The sequence below is a fragment of the Lachnellula hyalina genome (genome assembly GCF_007821495.1).
Source record: "Lachnellula hyalina strain CBS 185.66 chromosome Unknown contig00103, whole genome shotgun sequence".
NCBI lineage: Eukaryota > Fungi > Ascomycota > Leotiomycetes > Helotiales > Lachnaceae > Lachnellula > Lachnellula hyalina.
Genome location: NW_022157217.1, coordinates 26,012 through 48,015, shown reverse-complemented (window position 1 = coordinate 48,015; position 22,004 = coordinate 26,012). Strand labels below are relative to the sequence as shown.

General features: G+C 48.4%; 6 protein-coding genes across 6 annotated transcripts; 4 read left to right on the top strand and 2 right to left on the bottom strand.

Moving 5' to 3' along the window:
* Positions 1-3,018: 3,018 nt before the first annotated feature.
* On the bottom strand, positions 3,019-9,499 carry mak1 (Peroxide stress-activated histidine kinase; the record flags this gene model as incomplete). Its single annotated transcript, XM_031151034.1, has 2 exons — positions 3,019-3,252; positions 3,305-9,499. The coding sequence occupies 2 exons, from the start codon at positions 9,497-9,499 to the stop codon at positions 3,019-3,021; spliced, it is 6,429 nt and encodes a 2,142-aa protein (XP_031003981.1).
* A 1,939-nt stretch (positions 9,500-11,438) lies between these two features.
* On the top strand, positions 11,439-14,068 carry Nep3 (Neprilysin-3; the record flags this gene model as incomplete). Its single annotated transcript, XM_031151033.1, has 6 exons — positions 11,439-11,628; positions 11,682-11,950; positions 11,998-12,585; positions 12,638-12,919; positions 12,967-13,224; positions 13,274-14,068. The coding sequence occupies 6 exons, from the start codon at positions 11,439-11,441 to the stop codon at positions 14,066-14,068; spliced, it is 2,382 nt and encodes a 793-aa protein (XP_031003986.1).
* An 841-nt stretch (positions 14,069-14,909) lies between these two features.
* On the top strand, positions 14,910-15,610 carry alcS_4 (Protein alcS; the record flags this gene model as incomplete). Its single annotated transcript, XM_031151032.1, has 3 exons — positions 14,910-15,016; positions 15,042-15,245; positions 15,322-15,610. The coding sequence occupies 3 exons, from the start codon at positions 14,910-14,912 to the stop codon at positions 15,608-15,610; spliced, it is 600 nt and encodes a 199-aa protein (XP_031003987.1).
* Positions 15,611-15,672: 62 nt separating this feature from the next.
* Positions 15,673-15,953, top strand: LHYA1_G006091 (uncharacterized protein; the record flags this gene model as incomplete). Its single annotated transcript, XM_031151031.1, has 2 exons — positions 15,673-15,752; positions 15,836-15,953. The coding sequence occupies 2 exons, from the start codon at positions 15,673-15,675 to the stop codon at positions 15,951-15,953; spliced, it is 198 nt and encodes a 65-aa protein (XP_031003984.1).
* A 3,024-nt stretch (positions 15,954-18,977) lies between these two features.
* On the bottom strand, positions 18,978-19,815 carry LHYA1_G006090 (uncharacterized protein; the record flags this gene model as incomplete). The annotated part of the gene is made up of 2 exons (XM_031151030.1): positions 18,978-19,603; positions 19,653-19,815. The coding sequence occupies 2 exons, from the start codon at positions 19,813-19,815 to the stop codon at positions 18,978-18,980; spliced, it is 789 nt and encodes a 262-aa protein (XP_031003985.1).
* A 707-nt stretch (positions 19,816-20,522) lies between these two features.
* Positions 20,523-21,768, top strand: alc-1 (Allantoicase; the record flags this gene model as incomplete). The annotated part of the gene is made up of 2 exons (XM_031151029.1): positions 20,523-20,658; positions 20,789-21,768. The coding sequence occupies 2 exons, from the start codon at positions 20,523-20,525 to the stop codon at positions 21,766-21,768; spliced, it is 1,116 nt and encodes a 371-aa protein (XP_031003999.1).
* Positions 21,769-22,004: the final 236 nt, after the last annotated feature.

Here is a 22,004-nt window from a genome sequence, read left to right as displayed (position 1 = left end):
GATTCTTTCGTTCTTCGCTGAGTCGATCAACTCGCTCTTGTTGGGTCTCTATAGGTTGAGGTGTGGAAACCACATCATGTCTTTCTGCCCCGAAACGGGATCTACCACCTGCTGCGCGAGAGATGCGACTCATTCGCTCTTGGTTGGGCCGAGCAGATTGCTCTTGGTCGGTCTCCATTGGTTCAGATGTAGAAGGCTCATCATGTCTAACTGCCTCGGATTGCGATCTGCCAACTGCTGCGCTCCGGAAAGGTGACGTCAACTGTGGTTTCGGGTTGATGGGCTTGGGACAAGAAAGCTTAGGAAAATGAGTCTGAGGTCGTTGGTAATTTCTCTTTGGTCCAACCGACTGGCTTCCTTCTCCAGGTACTCTTCGGCGTCGCGGAGCTCTGGAGGGAGTCTCAATTGGCTTGTCGAATTTGAGGTTGTGAGGTTCTCGATAAGTGAACATAGAGGTGTTGCGTGGTGTGTCCTGGGGGATGTGCTGAGGTATATCTTGGGCTATGTCTTGGGGTGTGTCTGCCTCATTGTTATTAGTAATAACTGCATCAGCAGCGTTTTGGTCTTGACGACTCATGAATTTGAAGGGGGATGCAACTAAGCCCACAACTCTGTCGACGGCAGAGGTGAAGAATCCTCTCACTGGCTCCACTCTGATGGGCGAGGGAGTAGCAGGAGGTTGAGAGAATTGAGGAGGCAGAGAAAGCTCTTCGGCCCTCTTGTACAGCTCATCTGCAATGGTAGGATCTGATATAATTAACTCTGGTCTGATGGACGTCGCTGGAAAGTAGACGAGAAAATTAGATGGGCATTTCATACTCTCCTGTGGAGCTTGAGGAGAATGTTTCATGGAGTGTGAAACATTTTCGAGAATCTCAACGCTCTCTTCCCTTGACCTGCCAGAAGTTCTAGCAGCAGCCTCGGGTTCCTCAGCCTCTGAAGAGTGTTCCATGGGGTGTGATGCATTTTCGAGAATCTCAGCACTTTCTTCTCTGGATCCACTAGTAGTCCTAGCAGCAGCATCATCCTCAGGTTCCTCGGCCTCTGGAGAATGCTCCATAGCTTGTAGAACAATTGGGGATGGGGTAAGTGGGGCTGGTGTTGGGGTTAGAGATCGCTGCGAAGGTTCAGGAGAATCTTCCATAATTGGTTGTTGGACATCCCCCGCTGCCTCAACTTCAGGTGAATGTTCCATGAATGATGAAACAATCTCCTCCGGTGTCTTGGCCTCGGGCTTTGGTGCACCGAATTTGGGTGAATGTTCCATAGATTGTGGAGCAATATCCTCTTCCTCCTCTGCTTCGGGAATAGGCGAGAATGGTGCGGTTGCGGCAGATAGTTCGCGGCGGACACGCTTGACAGGGCGCGAACTGGTGTCTGGATCGGAATCGAGATCTTGCTCGGAGGCAGAATCGTCCGCCTTGCGCTTGTTCTTGCCATTGTTATCTGGTGCAATCTTCCGACGTCGGTTGGAGGTAGTGCTGCCATTTGAGGATTTTGTAGTAGTGACGCGTGCGATACTGGTCTTCTTGACCTTCTTCGTAGGCGCTGAAGAGGTCGCGATGGACGGAGAAACTTCGCGAGACATTGAGCGCGTAGTTCGTCGACTCATAGTCTGCATCGGTTGTTGTGGTTGGAGTTGGTTGGAAGGTGAGGGGGAGCGAGTCTGAGTATCCGCCGAAGCTTGGATCTCTGATTCGGTTTCTGAAGTCATAGGAGTCTGGTCGTCGGTGCCCTCTACGGACATAGCAAGTGCGTCGTTCAAAGCTTGTTTCTTCTTGCGCGACGCTCTCTTCTTGGGAGGGTCTGCAGAAGGTGCAGCCGCGGCGGCCCCACGGGAGCGCAAAGCACGTCCTGACATGATGCCGGTGACGCCTTTGGGGGATTGATAGATTGATCGATGGATTGAATGATGGCTTGAATGGGGGAAAGGTTGTTCTAGACAAGTGCAACTGTATGTGTGTGTATGTACGAGTTCAGCAATGTGATGCGAAAGACAATTGAAGTGCTTGCAAGAGTTGTCGGGAACGTGGAAAGACAAGTTGGAAATGGGGACTGCCTGAAGAAGGGAAGTTGAGGATGATGCATTGTCGAGGCCTCAAATATTGAATGCGCACGGGCCATCGTGAACGCATTAGCGCTGCTGTCTCACACGGCTGTAGCCTCGCGTTCAGGACGACGTCCAGGTGAATCTGCAACGGTAAGGAGGAGGGGTGGGTTTACTTGGTAATTTTGTAATATAACTATATAACTGATTAGGTATTTAATTTTTCGGTGTAATATCAAGTCCTAGCGACTTGAATGATATGGACTTTCGACTCTTTTACTTATTTCTTTTGCCTTGCGTCGGTGGATAAGGTACTGCATTGCGGCTCTGTGAATACACTCGAGTTATATCCCAGCTAGGTGGGTGACGACCATAACAATGGCAGGAATAGTTGTTTACATTCAATTTGCAAAACAGTACCGCTTCGTGAAGGTAGCAACGATCTGTTGCTGAGGAGAAGACCAAGTCAACATTAGTCACGTTACGCTTGAACTCACGAGGCATTCGAGATAATTACACAGCTCTGTTAGGATCAAAGCAATGAACACAAGGTTGAGTGAGCAAACGTCTTTTTTTGTCGCATCATTCTAAATAATCCATGTCGAATCTGGAAGGAGGTGGAGCTGTAGTATAAGGCTGATGCTTGCCAAGCCTTGTCATAAAAGCCTTGATATAGGTTCCCCATGAACATCCACAGCCTCACAGGATTTCGTCGTCTTGTTCCCAAGTTAGAATGTTAATGTCTTATCCATTACGATCATCTGAAGTACACAATATTTCTTCTTCCCTCATTAATCATCACCTAAAAAAACGCCCACCTATGCACGCTTGCTCGCTGGATGTTCAGGTGCGCAAACCATTATCAATCACCTGCCCCGCTCTCAAAACAGGTCACCGAGCCGCACAATCCAAATGATACAATACATGAATAATATACACCTTTCATAACCCTAACGCCGGTGCAAAATGCATCAACCAGAAAGCGGATCAAGTAAGTCACCCATGGTTCCACTCAACGCCTGGAAATCTACCGGTTTCGTCACATAATTGTTGAACCCAGCTTGTACGCATCTTTCCATCACGTCCGCCATCACATTTGCGCTGAGCGCGATGATCGGCATTCGGGGATGGCCATTCTCTTTTTCCCATGCTCGAATCTCGCGGCAAGTTTCATAGCCGTCCTTGTTCGGCATGTGGAGATCGCACTACTTTGCTTAGCAAACCTGAAAACGGTAAGATGAGAAGGGAAGAGAATACCAGGATGAGAGAGTAGAACTCATGCGGGCGTGAGAAAACCATATTGACGCATTCGACACCATCCAGAGCAACTTCGACTGCGATACCGATCTTCGAGAGGAATTTCAGTAGGACCTTTTGGTTCACCAAATTATCTTCCACCAAAAGCACCATGAGACCCTTGTTTCCCAGTCGCTGTGTCACGTCAAGATAACTCTGTTTTTGGTCTGCCACTTGCTGTTGCGCCGTGGAGCGGTTCCGGTCAGTGCTAAGATTACGCTCATGGTCGGGATCGAAGATGACAGCAAAGCGGGAAGGCTTGACAGGCTTGAAGACAAACGTCAGGCGGTTATCTTTGGCCAGTTGGTCGTAATCATAATCAGTAGCCATCCTGATAATTTCTTGGCGTTGGACTGGGTTGGAGAGGACAATGACTGATGTTTGCGGCAGGGAGACAGATGCGAAGATGTTGTCAATTAGTGTCACGATCTCTTCATTAAATCCAAGATTGAGGACAATATGTGTGAAAATCACAGGATCGTCGCCACCAATCATCTCTTGGGCTTCAGCTACACTTCCCAAAGCTGTGATTTGATGAGGGATATCCTTGGGTAAGGTCATCTCGATGTGTTGAGTCGTGGCTTCACGACTATGTTTCTGCGGGCAGATGATCAGGATCGAATACATCGGCGGCCGGAAATGTTTAAGACCAGAAAGAGAAGGGCTATTTCGTCTAGAAGCTCCACTTGTTGGTGTTGGTGTCATACCGCCTGGTTCAGCTCCAATCTGTGCCCAGGCCGGCGCTGAAGAAGTAGAGGATTGCTTCTCAGGAAGCGCTAGCTTCATTTGCGCAAGCTCGGTAGATCCAGGCCTCGTAGCTTGACTAAAGTGAGCAAGACTCTGTGCGACAGAAGAGCTAGAAGACCTATGAGTAGCATACGAGCGATTTGAGCGGACCGAAGGCACAGAGCTGCTAGAAGATACCGCTGGCGAGTTGATACTCGACTCTGTTTTGGGGCTGAGAGTCGCAGGTGATTGAGTGAGTTGAGCGTCAGGTATTACACCAATGGAGCTTGCTTGTTTGAGAACTTGAGCAGCAGTAGCCGGATCCTTTGAGGCTAACGATTGGACAGATGCTCGGGATGATATATCCCGGCTCATCATTGGTGTAGATGGAGGCTCGGGATGGTCTTCTTCGGTTGGCAAGCTAAACTTTGCTGTGAAGGTAAAAGTTGAGCCTTCCTCAGGAACAGAAGTGCCTTCCATCTTGCCACCATGTAGCTCAACAAGCTGTCTAGATATAACAAGTCCCAGGCCAGTTCCACCATGCGTACGAGTACTGCTTCCATCAATTTGACTGAAAGGCTTGAAGATCATCTCTGCTTCTTCTTCCGTAAAGCCACTGCCAGTATCGATTATGGAATATTCGAGCATAACTTCGTTCTCTCCAACAGAGGCATCTTTGAAGATTCTACAGCGGCTGAAGACCTCGCCAGCAGTAGTGAACTTGATCGCGTTACCAACGACGTTCAACAAGACTTGCCGAATGCGAAACTTATCTCCCTTGACCATTTCTGGGACGTCTGCATCAACCATGTAGTTTATCTCAATGCGCTTGGTAATCGCAAGGGAGTACAAAAGCTCATTTACTTCTTCGACCAAGGAGCGAGTGTGGAACCACTGATAAGACAGCTTCATCATGCCAGCATCAACCTTTGATAGATCTAAAATATCATTAATGATATTTAGAAGACTATCAGCGCTTGATTTGATGGTCTGGCAATAGTCTGATTGCTCGTCGTTGAGAGTTGTGTCTTGCAAGAAATTGACCATTCCAGAGATGCCAATCAGAGGTGTTCGGATCTCGTGCGACATGTTACTTAAAAACCTTGCCTTGATGTCCATAGTCTCTTTCAATGTCTTCTCCAGAAGCTTATGGCCATGAATGTCTGTACAAGCGCCGAACCACGACCCATCACCACTGCCAAGGGCAATGTTCTCCACCTCGACGCAGCGCACAAGATGCCAGCGATAGTCGCCAGTTTTGGACCTGAGTCGTACTTCCGTCTCATACGATTGTCTCCCATCACTATCTGTGGTGACTTTGATCACGCCAGTTCTTGCAAGCTCCGCTAAATCGGCAATAGGAAACTCGTATAGTGATCCGCTACTTGAGCTGTTGTTTCTGGACAAAGATTGATGAATTCCTTTGACTGTAGGCTCAGATGGTGCATCCGAAACAAGTGATGATTTTCCAGAAGACTGCCCAGTAGAAGATGAGTGCGATGAGACGCGACTAATTTCAGCTGGTTTCTTTTTTGGTGCTTGCCGAGGGGTTGGTGGTTGTTCACGTGGAATATTGCACTTGACCAAATCTTCCGGATGTATATAGTCCATAAAGCCCAACCCCAGAGCATCATCAAAGCTTTGCCCTGTATAGGATAGCCACTGTTCATTTGCAAATGTGATGCCCTCGTCTTCAGTGGCAGCGAAGGTGATTTGTGGTATAAGATTGGCAAGTTGCCGGTGCTTCGCCTCGGAAGCTTCAATCTCTTCTTGTCGCGCAGCTTTAACCTCTGCGAGATGTTGATCATGTATGTCCATGTGTGTGCCATACCATTGGACAATCACTCCTCGGTGATCCCGATGACCGACAGCTCTTGTGTAAAACCAGCGGTAATTTCCGTCAAACCGTTTTATACGGACCTGCTTGGAAAATTGTTCGCCTGATCGAACGGCATGAGTCCAAGCTTGAAGATATTCGTCTCGCTCGTCCGGATGCAGGCTAGCCCAAGGATCTTGGTATAGGTCCTGGACAGTCTGACCGCGGTATGTCAAGTATCTATTATTGACCCAAACAATTTCGCCAGTGGGAGGCATTGCCACGAAAACATGAGCCGGTAATGAATCAAGCATAAGTCCTTTGACCCTATCAGAAGGCGGCGGCATATCTGTCGGTGTCGACACTAACCCTGGTCGAGGTTGTACCTTGGGGGGTGGTTGGAGTTTTGCTGGTTGGACAGAAGTTGTGGGCGGCAGGGACTGAAAGGTTGCGCTGAAATCTGCTCCATAAGAATGCAATTGGGTGTGAGGTCGGTCCACTCTAATTGACTGACTCGAGGCCATTCGTACGGCCTGGCGGCGAGGAGAAGCTGGCGGTTCGGCTTGGTGTCGAGATGGACTAGCCTCGCGCGCTTCAGAGGCTTCCGAATGAATCTCGCGGGTAGATCGCTCTGGGTGCTTACGTATCTCTTGCCTGGGCGTTGTAGTCGAGGACCGAACCTCATCTTGATCTGATTTGCCACCTTGCTCATTGTTATCTTTGGAGTCAGAAGCGTGTGTTTCGGGAATCCCCTCGATGCTTCGATTGTGTTGATGGGACCTCTTGTCTGCTGGAGACGATTCTTTGGAAGGCCGTGCCCCAGTAACACTACTAGCAGAACCGGTATCTATACGGCCCAGAGCCGGCCTACTTCTCGAAGAAAAATAACTTTCTCCGGTGGCATTACCTGGACTCCCACCGTGTCTCTTGTCTCGATGGATGCCGACAGTAGTCTGCTCCCAGCCCGGAGTAGCCGCAGGCGATCCGGCCGCACTTCTCGACATCCCAGAATAGTCGCTCGGACTCGTGATACTACCTCCAGTGCCACTGGAGACCTGTAATCCAACATCATCAATTGGTGATGATACAGGCTGGGCAAAGTTGACTCGATCGTCCAAATGACGACGTCCAGAGACGACAGCACCAAAGCCAGCCTGTCGCGGACCCTTTCTCGAAAGACCAGCAATCTCAGTCTGTAGATTAGAGTGATGGCGGCAGAGTGAATATGACGTTGCGAGATGTGGCGCAAGGAAATCCAGGGAGTGTTTCAAGTTCGAGGGATATGGAATGACAGGGCTTAAAAGTGATAGAATCGCGACTGGCGTTTGCTTCTCTGAAACAGATTCCGTCTCTTTGGGTTTATCCTTCTCTTTCTTATCAGTAGGCTTACCTCGGCCTGCAGACTTTTGTTCCATGGCCGCAGCATCTAGTCGAAAGGCATGAACGGGCTTTGACAACAATGGGTGCATCAGAGGAATATGTAATACTGTCCAAGACCTATCGATCCCAATAGCTTCAAGCTGAGATGACTGTGAATACTCTCTTGAAGTTGTCATTTTTGGGTCAAAGGTGTCCTCATATATACTCGTGTTGGCAAAGAATGGATTTTCATCTGTTTCAACTCGGACAGCAGGTGATGGCGCAGGTGATTGTGACCACGGAGATGGTGGTCCTTGCTCGTATTCCTCATATTTTGCTGTAGGCACTGCATCATCATCTTGGTCGTGCGTGTGTGACGAAGCAGAAGTTGGAATACTCCTGCCTTTGTCACTCGTTTGACTGCGGCTCAAGCTTCGTGTATGTGGATGCTTGCCTTTACTGCCAAGAAAAGATTGAAGCCGTGTACCTAGATCGGGAGTTTTGCCCCTCTTAGGCCGCTCGTTGGGTGACGTCCTCGATTTCCTACCCCGTTGGGAGTGCTGCCTTGCACTCCCACTTCCGCCACTCTTTTCTTCCACGGATTCTTGCTTTTCAATGTAGGGATAATCACGGGTCAAGACAATACCCTTTCCACGATCCAGTACTTTCATAACACCAGCATTATCTATCAGTGGATCCGCTTCATAATCCAGCGCTTGCAACACAGGAAATACTCTCCCTCGGACCTCTCTGGGGGCCACTTCGAAATCCTCCCACTCAGCGGACTTGGTATCTTCGAACTCTAAGTGATGCTCTAAAGACTGTAGACTGAGCTTCGCATTTTGGAGTGTAGCTGTGCGTGGTGGTACGTCATGTCGAGTTGTCGCATAACTCTTCGCTCTGGATATAGTTGGACGTGCTGCACTTCCCTTGCTTGCCTCAGAGAAGGGCATCGGCTCGCGCTTAGTATCTTCATACGCAGTGAAGGAATGTCTACTCGATAAGCCCGGTCGTAGGGAATCAATCGAAGGTAAGTGCAAAGGTGGTGAGTCTCCGGCATCTTCGGAATTGGAGGTTTCGTTCGTATCAACGCTACTGGGCAAGAAACTGCTTCCGTGTGCCATGTACCCAAGGCTCAAATCATCCTCTTCATTGATGTTGAAAGTAGCTTTCTGTGCCCATGGCACGTTTTCGACATCCGTAGGATCGGCTGGAATGGTTAAAGTCACTCGATCAGCCTTGTAAGAGTCGCTCATGATCTTGGCAACAGTGGTCCACCAGGAATCTAAACCGGGCTCTGACATGAGCCTTAGACTTATATCATACAAATTTGGAGTCTCAAAGTTTGGATCCCTTAGCTGAGATGTCCCTGGCGGTTGAAAATTCAGTGTTGACGCCGGCGTTATCGGGGCAGACATGACGGAATCACGTTGGACCCTATCGAAAGAGCCTCCAGCATAATTTGCAGGATTGACCGTTGGAGAAAGCGCGGTAAAGGGACGGTGGCCGGTGTAACTAAACTGTCTCGGTGTTCGCATTGACGGGAAGGGATACGATGGTGTTCTAGCAGTCGTTCCAGCTGCCGGTGTCGATGCCCCGCGGATGGTCGCTGCCGAACTAGTTGAAGTAGTTTCTGGGCCCAGAGGAGGAGGGCTTGCGAAAGCCTCTTCTATTGATGGCGATCCAAAGGCCGTCTCCTCATTTATAGGAGACACTCGAGCTTTGCCACCTGTGGCCCGGGGTGCATCATTGCGTTGCTCCCCCCTTTCGCTTAGATGGCGTGACAATTTGTCTCGCTGCTGGTTCAACTGAATGTGCGCATTGACAGTGGCTCGTACGCGTTCCAACTCTTCGATCGAGGTGTTTTTGGGTATTGCAGACCCGCCCGATCCAACGCTTCCCTTGTGGTTCCCGCCTCTTTCATCCCGTATCGTCTCTGCCTGTGGTACATCTGCGCCTGAAGATTCAGGGGCCACAACTGCACGCGATTCTGCCCATCTCACGGTATTGGCATCGTAGCTTCGTTTGTCCTTCTTATCTGACGATGTCTGTGCTGTGGTTGGGGTTGGGGTTGGCGCTTTCGCAGCGCTAGAAACTGGATCGGACATGGAGTCTTTCGTGTTGCCTTGGACAGCCTGCCCAGATTTCATCCCATGCTTGGTCACCGACTTTTCGCTGCTGGAACGTCGCGAACCGCCAGGTCTTCGGTGGTGGGAAGAAGATGGTCTATCTAGAGGCGACTTGGGAGTAGGCATACCAACACCGATAGCACGTCGTCTGGGCTGCCCCTCCTCCGTTCCGTTCCGTTTATTGATCCAGAATGGTGGTCGCCTTCCTGGTCGTTGCGAATCGTAGGGCTGGCCTCTGGTGCCTCATCTGAATTGTGGTTGTCTATTCTATTTCCGACAGTGCTGGCTGGCTGGCTGGTGGCGGTCGTGCGTGTCAAAGTGGAGGTTGAGTAGTCGAACAATTATGACGTAGGCAAGAGCCGCCCCTTTGTGCCAAAGACTCAGTGTTGAATTCAGGGGGCTATATCTAGATGTAGATATGGTCGCGGCGTGTCGTGTTGTGAGTTGGAGCTGCTCTGAGCAGCGCAGGCACAGAAAGAAAGTTATTGTTGTTGTTTTGTTGTACTTATTTGGTAGGTGTAAGTACTGGTAAAACGAGGAAACCTAGTGTTTAGTGGTGGCTAAGAATAAGAGCACCTAGGCTAGGTAAGAGTGGTACAAAGTGGATTTACGACGAAAGAACCTTGCCAGTACTGTAGTCAGACCCGAAGATCACAATGAGTTTATATGGAGATGTCCTCCACCGCTCTGGTCTGGTTCTATCACTCGGACGAGGATTATGAATATTGTTGCTTTTCAAAGTCCCGTACCGTATCATACAACTAATTCTACGGAGTATGACAGTATGACTACACGTTTATAGCACGTGGATTTGTAGAACGTGATTTACAAGTACAAAGAAAGGCTACAAAGAACTCTCTCTACCTCGAACGCCTTGAAAGACGTGTTACGAGTACGGCAGCAGGTAGCAGATAACAGATCACCGTTATTGCTTGCAGTTACGAGTGCTACAGTACCGGTTCCTGAGCCACGCCACACGTGAGATGATGGACCGGCTCGAGTAGTCCTGAGGTTATCCGTACTCAGTCGGTATTGTTCAAATTGAAGATCTCTCTAAGAAGTTACGGAGAAGAACAGACAGAACTCACTCCTAACAGATGCCGAATACCCGTTGGGGGTCAAATCCTACCTTACTCTTCTTACCCTCCCCTACTCCGTAAGTTCGCCGTACTAAACCCTCCGTACAAATACCGCGTATGTGACGTAGTGCCAAGCATGAGCTCATCAGATTTGGTGGATCTGCAACGTTAGTCGGTTGACCATCAAGGTCCACAAATTGCGCGTCACGTGGTACATGGATGTACATAGAATCATAGATGCGATGAAAGGAGACAGAAGTACAAGTGATGTGCATGCTGCTGCATAAAAGTGTGTGAGTCTTGTGCTCATGATCACGATGAAGAATGCTGATACCACCTTCCATCGGCCATATCCGCGTTAACAAGTTGATACGAAGTAGAAGGCTCTCATCCAGATTCCAGCATTCCTTCCTCCTACCCAATATGGCAAATCATGTAGAAACAAGATAAAATGTACTTTCAAGTACTAAGTATATCTTCATGAAATATTAATTGAGATTAACAACTTTATATTTCGGGTATACTCGTACCTCTCCTCCCCCCCGTACCTGACCCTGACAGCGTTTCATGCGCGCCATCGCAGCTTCCCCGCCCCGCCCCGCCTCGCCACCTGCACTGCACTGCACTGCCAAGAGCATCTGAGCTCAAGCTCAAGCTCAAGCCCAAGCTCTCAAACATGACATGACCTGACCTCCTGGTTTCGTCCCTACAGTAATCACTTTTGGCTGACTGACTGTCGTATACAGTCCTTTTGGAGCATCTGCCTTTTGCCTTCAATTTTGGGCAAACGGCAACCTGTACCTACAACCTCCAACCAGCATCCTCCAACCTGCATCCTGGCTTCCAATAAAGACAACAAGAATTCACGATCGAGGTCCAGGTCCAGATCAAAGCACAAGCCTCGTTCCAAGAAAGAGCCAGTTTGGAAGCATTTCGTAGTCCCCCTTTCAGGTATTCTTAGTTGTGTAGCAGCTCGCATTTACGATATGGGTGAGAGCACTCTACAGGATCAGGATACCGAGCAGACCCCGTTGTTGCCAGACTCGGAAAGACCTCAGCAAAGCGAGCCAACTGCTGCAAAAAAGGCTGCAAGATGGGTTGCCCAGAACGCGGTTACGGTGTTTATGAGCACCTTGATATTGACTCTCATTCTGGGTCTCTGCCTCTTCTTTGGATGTAAGTCTTCTGCAAACCTCCTAGGTCCTTAAACTCAGACTGATAACTATCAGTACACGCCCCCAGCAAAACATTGAATGCTAAAGTATGCTTGACTCCTGCTTGCGTTCATGCATCTTCCGAAATCCTCTACAATCTCTCACCCGAATACAAGAACATTGATCCGTGTACCAACTTCGAGGAGCTTGTTTGCGGAGGATGGGACGAGCGCCACGACCTTCGTCCTGACCAAGGTGATGCTTTTACGGGTACAATAATGGTCGAGGCCTCTCAAATGCTGCTGCGGCATATACTCGAGGCTCCGTACCCAGATGGCTCAAAGGTTAGTCTATCAATGAGTTGGTATTTGCATTACTAAAACACGAACAGCATTCGAGCTTCTCTCCAGCCCAGCTTCTAGCTCCCCTCTCCTCCGTTGACGAGCAAAACTTTGATAAATTGCGAGATGCATACGATGCCTGCATGGATGAAGATACCATAAAGAAGGATGGCCTGAAGCCGCTCATGGAGCTTCTTCACCAAGTTGTGGATTTGTTTCCGGTCACTGAATCGAATCTTGGCAAGCCAATCACATCCGCTGACAGCAAATCTTTATCAGAGACCCTGTATCTGCTATTAGAATATGAGATCTCTGCACTTGTATCAGTTGGAGCTGGTGCCGATGACAAAGATCCCGATACTGTTGTTGTTCAAGCATCCCAACCTTACCGCATTGGTCTCCCTGCGAAGGACTACTACGAAGATAAGGCCGTTGTAAAGACATATCAGGATATGCTTGAGGAGACAATTGAGTTGATCCACCCCGCAAATGCCGCTGCACACGGTACTTGGATGAAATCCACCGGACTTAGAAACACTGCGACGGGAGACAGCAAACACTATGCCAAGGAAGTGGTTGAATTCGAGAAGAAATTATCAGCTGCAACTCCTGATGCAGCGGATCAGAACGACGTTACCGTGAGCTTACTCCAGCCCATAGAGAAGAATTTACTAACATCCATGGCTTTAGAAATACTACAATCCAATGTCTCTTGAAGATGCAGACAAGCTTACTCCTCAAATACACCTCGCAAATATTATTAATAGTCTGTCACCTTCAAATGTCAAGACAGAGCGTCTCATCGTTATGTCCCCTAGCTACATGAGCAACCTTACAGACATCGTATCAAGCACACCTAAGGATGTCTTACAAACTTACCTCCTATGGAAGACAGTTCAGAAATATGCTTCGGTGATAGAGGCAGATGAACTCAAGCCTTACAGCAGGTTTATGAACAAGCTTCAAGGAAAGGTAGGAAATCCTTTCCCAGTCAGTGTAGCTATACTAAGAGCAAACAGGATCCCGAATCCACCCCTGAACGCTGGAGGACTTGTGTAAACCACGTAGATGGAGGCCTCGGTTGGATTTTGAGTCGCTTCTTTGTTGAGAAAGCATTTTCAGAGAAAGCCAAAATCTTTGGAGATCAGATCGTGTCTGACATCAAGGAAATGTTCATTGAGAAGTTAAAGGCTACCAAGTGGATGGATGAGAGTGTTATTGAATTGGCCATCGAGAAGGTTCATAAGATCGTACAAAAAATTGGGTATCCAACCAAGGTAAGATCCTACACTTCTCTCACATGCTCAAATGCTAATTTGTTCGTAGAGCCCGAATATAATGGACCCATCGAGCCTTCATGATTATTATCAATCGGTTAATATCACGCCGTCTACATTTTTCAAAAATTCGCTTTCAATGAGCAAGTTTGATGTCGCAAAAGAGTGGTCAAGCCTCGGCAAGCCCGTAGACCGAGACGAATGGGGAATGACAGTCCCTACAGTCAATGCCTACTATAATCCACCTGGCAATGAAATTGTATTTCCAGCTGGAATCATGCAATTCCCAGTCTTTGATGTTGAAGTACCGCAATACCTCAGCTACGGTGCATTTGGTTCGGTATCTGGCCATGAGCTATCCCACGCCTTCGACTCAACTGGTCGCCATTACGATCAGAATGGCAACTACACGGACTGGTGGACAAACAGTACCGTTGAAGGCTTCACTGAACGCGCTGAGTGCTTCGTAGATCAATACGCCAAGTACACGGTGCCAGGACCGGACGAGAAGCCTATTCACATCAATGGGAAACTCACTCTAGGCGAGAATATAGCAGATGCTGGCGGAGTTTCCGCAGCGTTTGCAGCGTGGAAGAAACGCACAGCCGAAACCCCCAATGAGGATCTTCCTGGATTGGATCACTTCAGCCAAGATCAACTTTTCTTTGTCAGTTATGCGAATTGGTGGTGCGGCAAGAGCAGGAAAGAGACGGCTATTAACCGCATTTATACGGATCCGCATGCACCGAAGTGGGCAAGGATTCTGGGTACAATGGCCAATTCGAGGGATTTTGCGGAGAGCTTTCAGTGTAAGAAGAAAGAGCCTACTTGCGAGCTTTGGTGAATCTTGGGATTATGGCGTTTGGTGGTGCGACATGGCTATTTGGACACATGGAATAGGATGCGTATCGTACATTTATATTTCTTACTCGTATTGGCGAAACATCGATCACATAGGTTTAGGGTACCGGCACAGTATATAAGAATGTATTCTCAAAAATCCATCCTCTAAACACTGGTTTTCGAGGCTGCTCATACCGAGCTGAACTCAGCACTTCACAATTCCACACGAGTCATGGCAAAACCAATCCCCTCCCTCGAGAATCAAGGTAGTACACATCGACACCGGGAGCCCATGATAAGCTCCCCGCTAGCTCGCACGCCAGCATTCCCATGGGCTCGGAAGTGAAATGGGAGATCTGGGGATGCGGGTGGTAGCGCCACCAATGAGCGAGCACACACCAAGCCTGTTTAATCAATAGCTTCAAGTCTAGAACGACGGGCATCATGACTTGATAGATCTAAATAACTGCCGCTGTTAGTTCGTGGGAGGCTTTAGGGGGAAGCAGGAAGCTATTGAAGTGTAACTAAATTAAGCAGGAGGAGTGAAAAGAGAGGGAGAGGGAGAGGGAGAGGGAGATGGGGAAGTGTTATATATATACAGTGTTTCCTTGTATTTTCCCTTTTCGTTCTTGATTTTTTATTCTTTACTGTATCAGCAATAGCAAGCAAGCAAGCAAGCAGGCAAGCAATTCTTTTTCCCCCTTCCAATTCTAATCAGTTCTCAATCAAACTCAGATCGAAATATTGGATCTCGATAACTCACACGCTGCGCCAATTACTAATAATAACTATAATTACAACCACTATCATTGATAAGAGGTGGGGGAGAGGCATTAGTACTGATGATATTCGTGGTAAATGGAGCGCTGGTCGGGTTTACGGTTGCGTTGGCTCCGATTAGTATTCAGCTTATGGGGTGGAGGGGAGCTATGGGTCAGAGTGCTGCTATGTAAGTCAAGTCAATTTATTTCGAGTCATGGTACATTCCCCTATCTATTAGTCCGAAAGGGGAGGGATAATATATTAAGCAAGGCTGATGAACGAATTGGTGGAAATAGAGGAGCGACTTATTTCTTCGGCGGCATGCTATTGATTATCTCCGGACTGCTCGAGTTCTTCCCGGTGAACACTTTCCCGTGTGTGGTGTTCTTTGGATATGGAGGGCATTTCTTGACTTTGTATGTTATGTTCTTCTCTCTTCTCGCTCTGGGACGTTCTTCCATTCCTTCTTCTAACCAAGCAATAAATAAACAGCGGCGCCACTTTCCAACCATTTCACAACGCCGTAGCAACTTATACATCCGATGGCACACAAGATCTTACCCCCGGCTTTGGTACCTTCCTCCCCTTTCTTTGCATTTCCCCACCACATCCCACATCCACACACCCCCCGCCCTTCCAACTCCTCCTCTACATCCACCTCCATCCACACACCAACACAACCCCATCACAGAATCCTCATTCGCCTTCTACTCCATCTTCATGTCCGTCCTCTCCCTCATCTACCTCGTCTGCTCCGTCTGATCGCTCCGCACAAACCTAATCTTCGTGCTCATCTTCGCCGCCGCCACCGGCTTCGCGCTCGCTGCGGCCGGCTTCGGGACTATGGCTGCGGGCATGGCTGTTGCTGCGAAAGTGCTAGTTGGGGCGGCGGCGGCGTTTTTTTCGGCGGTTATGTTGGGGTGGTAAGTTTGCTTCTTGTTCTTTTTCTTTATATGGGGGAGTGGTGTGAACAGGAGAGGTTGCTGACTCATAAGTTGATTATTAGGTATTTGTTGGCTGTTATTATGTTTGTCGAGGTTGGGTTTGAGTTTCCGTTGCCGGTTGTAGATTTGAGTACGAGGTTTAAGGGGAGGAGTGATAGGGAGGCTGCGAATCGTGAATAAGGCATCTTGGGTATGACATGAGGATGGTTGGGTTGGGTGGAATGAGTATCTAGGTATGTTGTGTGTGATAATTTGGTTATGGTTGACGTGGAGTTGGGACAGATGACAGTGGATCGATTGATTGGCTTGAAGGATATGGTAGATGTATTCTTACATTTAGTAGTCAGTATTTTCAAAGGATCAAAATTGAGATATATGTTGCAGTCTAGGATCAGCTTTTATGTGCCTATGTTATTTATGGTAGCGGGTAAGTAAATAGGTCAGTGATCTTCACTAACCATAGTCAAGTTGAGAGCGGAACTAATTTAGGTAGAAGCTGGCATTTAATATTCATATACCGTACATATCCACCACCAGCCTCGTGATCATCCGTTGATATATTAAGTAGCCACCAATCAGTTTTTCTCTCCTCTCCCCTTTTCTCCTTTTCACTCCCATCCGCCGCTCAAAAACCAATGTATGGTTTGAATATGACCGCTTGAAGTGTTGGCTCACTGGAAGCCTCCGAGGAATCTACGGTTGAAGACGCAGATCATGTTTCCCAGCCTCGAGCCTCGAGTATGAAGACAGAATGCTTGATTGAAGTCTGTTTCAACCAGAATTCGAGTAACCACCTCCACCCTCACTTCCTTAAAACTTTCATGTAGGAGAAGTCCGGTTCTCTCCACATCGGATATTCGCTCCGGAACCTTTCAAATTTCTCCTTCGCAGTCTTCGGCATCGGATCCCCGCAATCAAATGCATTTGGGATTGTTTCCGGCGGCTCCCTTTTACCCAGCCCCTTGTGCTTCGACGGCTTATACGGCTTCGACAGCGGGTACAAATTGTACCTGCCCGGCTCGGCATCCGCCGCATACCCGCCCATATCACCAGCCACGACGACAATATCCCTCAATGCCCGCTGCTCCTGCACGACGTCGTAGATGAGCGCTGGCACGCTTCTCGGATTGAACGCCGACGGTGGACACTCAAGTAGGCGCCAGAGCTCCTTTGTGGAAAACGCAATACTCCGCACGCCCATGCCCCGTTCACACGCCTTGAGCCTCCTCAGCGTCTTCAGAAACCCGGCGCGCTCAGGGAAGTTCGTAAAGTAAAAGGTGTCTGCATGGAAGTTGATCCACAACCCATATTTTTCACCCTTCAATACACTTCCCCCGAACACGACCTCTTGGGGTACCTGACGAAAATGTTTCAACGCGACGGTGCGGGACTCGCGGCATGCACGCATGGTGCCGGGGGAGGACGAGGTGGTAAGGCTGTAAAAGGTGCTGAACCCTCGGCCATCGGTTTGGGCGGACCAGATTGCGCGAATGAGGCGTGGTTGGGAGGCTGCGAAGGCCCAGATCATGTTGCGCAGTTCGAAGGGGAGGCGGGAGAAGAGTTTGAAGTTGCATAGACGTCTTGGTTTCTTGACTTCGTCCTTTGAGATGGTGTTGGGTTCTTCTTTTGGGACATGCTTAAGTTTCTTCATGGCGGGCTTTGGCTGCTTCTCTTTGGTGTGCTTAGCTGACCGAGACTTTTGATTGGTGGCTTTGGAATCCATGATTGAATTCGGCTTGAGGTGAGGGATTGTGACTGCTGTGTTGGGTAGTGACATTGTGAATTGGCGGTAGTACTTTGTAGGGTGCAGTGCTGGTCCACTAGAAAGGTCAGAACCAATGTCTCAAATGTTGGAGAACACCTACGGATTGTCTGTCTGAAGAGGAGAAAGAGATTTCTTTCAAAAGAATAAATATTCAAAGATGAGACGTGGGTAAAGCTAGATATATCCAAATCGGCCGAGAAGCGCGAAAAGCAAAGTCGACGCGGCCAACGGTGAAGGGCAATCAATGGCGACAATCAATGGCGCCAGGGAAAGTAGAAGCGCTTCGTGTTCAGACGAACAGTGAAGAAACGCGCCAAGTACCCCATAAAGAGGTGCGGCAACTCGTGAAGTTCACGATAGTGATGCTGAGGATTGGCTCGGAGCATTCGTAATTCGCTAGCGGTCCACAGCCCAACTACAAGGCGATGAGGCGCAAAGCAGTAGGCTAGATCTTCTAGCAGGCAAATAAATATTTGATACATAAGCTGCTGGTTGTATTGTGTGGGGAGTTGAGAGCCACGTCAAGTGGTCAAACTCTCCAAAGTGATTCTGATAGTGTATGAGTGTTTAGCAACAGCAACAGCCACCGCAAGAGAAAAAAGGTTGTTTGTTTGGCAATGACTAGGTATTGTTGAAAATTGTTCCGATACTTGACTGCGCCTAGCAGGATAACAAACAACCTTGAGAGGTGAAACTAACATCCCACCCCTAAAAGGCCAGGAAAGCAGTATTGATTTTATTCGCAAATGTCAGAAGCAAAGACAGGATAGACCTTAGGTGTTAAAGGTGCTTGGTTCGGTCTCTATCTTGAAGGGCAAGTCGATATATAAGGGCAAGTTGGCTGAGCATAGATGACAAGGTACGGAGAATAGATCGACGGAAATGTGAATATCCCGTCCCAAGAGCCATCAGCCACACTGTCTGCACATCCAATACGGGGTAACTCTTCTCCGCCTGGACTATAGAGCGGAGACCTGTGTCCGTCCGCATCAAATAATCAAATACTAACACGATGGGAGTCTTTGCGAGAACATGGCAGGGTACATACCAGAATAGGGCTAGTGTAGAACAAAGCAGACAGGGTTGTTCTTCATTAACACAACGTTGGAATAAAAGTCCGTAGCACGAAAAGCAATCCGAGTAATAGAAACGTTCAAAAATATATTTACCTGCCGTCTGAATGACTCTAATGTGACGCATCTGTGCAAGGATAAAGTGTTTCCTGTCTGAACAATATTAATACCTACAATTAAACAGATTGCTGGCGGATTCTGTTCTATGAATATGCTTCAAGAAAACGGTTAGCATAGAACCAGATTGTCAGTCTCCGACTACCTAAAATGTCAATTTTCGTCCGTACTCCTGTAACTCCTTGCTAAACCTTATGAAACAACCCTGATGTTATTATTCCTTGGTCAAATTCTCCAGCACTCACAATCTCATCGAAGAGAGATAGCCGCCTTCCATCCCCCAAGACCCAACTTCTGCTTCTTGATCCTCGGCAGCACACCAACCAACACCAGCCCCCCCGAGATTAGAGCAGCCCAGAGCTTGATATCTAAGACATCCTTATTGTAATCCGTCTGTGTAGCTGCTGCGACCGTCGCCAGCAACAAGACCAAGATGATGTACCCGCTAATCCTATGCCATTTATACAGCGACTTGGCTTGATCCACACCTCCATACAACTTGGGCACGAAATAGGCCGTGAAACCGACCAGTGCTTGAATGAGCAGGGAAATATATGTAATAAGACCAAGTATTGCGTGGGCCGAGACGAAATGTGTGCCTTTGTGCGCGATCTTGTTGTACTCAATGACTACTAGACCAGCAATCAAAGAATCAATGGCCAAGTTGTTGAGGGTAAAATGCGCGATTGTGCCCTGATGTTTCTGAGTAGCCGTATGTGTTGGTTGCAGGATGAGGATGCCTTGCGTGAGAAAGAGGAGGCCGGCGCTGTTGAGGAGCGGGTGTGCGGAGAAGAGTATGAGGTCATTCAGAAAGACGCTGGCCCAGACGGAGGCGACGAGGAGAATTATACCGACTTGGGCGACCACTCCAGTGCCTAGAGCGTGTTAGGAATAATAAGCAGACAGGAGGTGAAGGGGTATTACCAATGATTGAGTTGTAGTAGAGGGGCCTGCCTTCTGGCTGGGAAGCGTCTCCTCGACGGCCTAGAAGAGGTTCATCGTCTCCTACTTCTTCCACGGGACGGTCGTGTCCGTTTACTTCTGCCTCAGCAGGAATCCGTTCTGGAATGCCCGTAACGCTCGCCATGGATTGATGGGTTGGGCGAGTTAGTACACCTTGAGCTTTAATTATTTAAAATTGGTAAAATGGCAATGGCAGGAAGAGAGATGAAGTGAGTGAGGTGAGATGAGGTGCGGTGCGGTGAGAGGAAAAGTGGAATGTTGTAGTTTTTATGTATTAATTGTAGTCTGCACCCCTCCCTCCATGATGACGCTTGCAGCTGGAGCTTTGACCAATCAGCGCACGGAAAAGGTAAGCAGCTGGCTAAGACCACAGAAATACATGAATTGCACCATTGTTTGCTGTAAGGTAAGGTAGTTGGTGCATTGTTTCCCATGGGGTATGAATCCTTCCTCGGTGCACAATAGGTAGGTAGGGAAACAATGCAACGTGTTGTGTGATGCTTCAACGAGCATTACTCAGTATATCAGTATATCAGTATTTGGTGGTGCCTTTCTCAAGTGGTGAAAATTAAATTTAAGTACTGTAGGTAGGTAGGGTAGGGTAGGGTAGGGTTAAGGTACCTAAGGTAGTAGGTTGGGGTACGTACCTAGGCTAGCTGGCTAGGTATCAAGGAGATGTCACGAGCTCAAAGGTGGGGTACCAAAGATACGGACGGAAGCGGCCAATGAATGTGTTATTACTCGATAGGAACTGCAAGAGCAACTCAGAAGAACCTTCAAATTATCCACCTCATAATTCCTCCTTCTTTCCTTTCTCCTTCATTGCAAATCATGTCTGCAGAAGCAGAAATCACCCGGGAAAATGCTCTCGCAGCAACGCGCGTCCCTGCGGATGAGATCGATGCGACCTTTCGGTCATCTACTATCGGCAAGTACAAACTTCCTGTTACACACATTTCGGATTCGGGTGCTTTCTAAGACCGCAACATAAGACTCACCCAGATACTGTAGCACAGATATATATTTGTCATTCGTACTCTTGATTCGGGACCGTTTCCTGTGAATAAGCAATTGATCACTAGCTAACACTTTGTCAGACCTGATATCGTCAGCTCTAGGCGGCAAGGTGCTCTCCTTCTCGGATGAGTGGTTCGCGGAAGCCTCAAACCTCCTCACGCCTACCCCGCCTATCAGACAGCCGGGTAAGATGGTTTACTCCGGTGCCTGGTATGATGGCTGGGAGACTCGTCGCCATAACCCTGCACCCTTTGACTACGTTGTCATCCGTCTAGGCGTGGCTTCAGGTGTCATTGGCGGTATCGAGGTTGATACGGCATTTTTCTCTGGCAATCACGCTCCAGCCATCTCAGTGGAAGGTGTTTTTAGCTCGAGTGACGAGGAGGTTGTTAGTTGGAAGGGGGAGAAAGGCAATTGGGAGACTATTCTTGATGTTCAAGAATGTGGCCCTTCTCAGCGCTTTGGCTGGAAGTTTGAAGAGCCAAAGAGACAAGCATATACTCATGTTCGATTGAACATGTACCCTGACGGTGGTATTGCAAGGTTCAGACTTTATGGCATTGCCATCCCAGTCTTTCCAGCAGACACAGAGGCCGTCTTCGACCTTGCTGCTGCTCAGAATGGAGGAGTTGCTGTTTCTTGCAGTGATGAGCATTTCGGTGTAATCTCCAACCTGATTCTTCCAGGACGGGGAAAGGATATGGGTGATGGATGGGAGACTTCAAGATCTCGGAGCCAAGGTCATGTGGATTGGGCGATCATAAAGCTCGGAGCTAAGGGGACGATCCAGAAGTTGATTGTCGACACTGCGTTCTTCAGGGGCAACTTTCCTCAGAAGGCGAAAGTGGAAGCCATAGAATGGCCTGAAGCGGGACACCCAGGACCTGACGCTGAAGGATGGACGGATATTGTCGAGCCAAGCAAATGCAGTGCGGACAAAGAGCACGAGCATGAATCGCTGGTCAAGGATAAGCCTTTCAACTACATCAAGCTGATCATGATTCCCGATGGAGGAGTGAAGAGGATTCGGGTGTTAGGGAAGAGATTCGTCGGCCCATAGCAAGCCACCTAGTTAATTTGAAACCCCTTTTTGAACCTAAAGAAAGCAATAAAACATCTGATATCTTGGATTTTACACAAGACCAGGTAGCATTGGTGCTGCTCGTAAACAAACTTAGCGCGCGCTCTTATCGATATCAAATAAATAGGTTATATGATAAAGTTTTGTGTTCAAAGAGAACTACTGTACTTACTTAATACTGAGAGGGAAATATCGAGAGCTGAACGTTGAGTTGC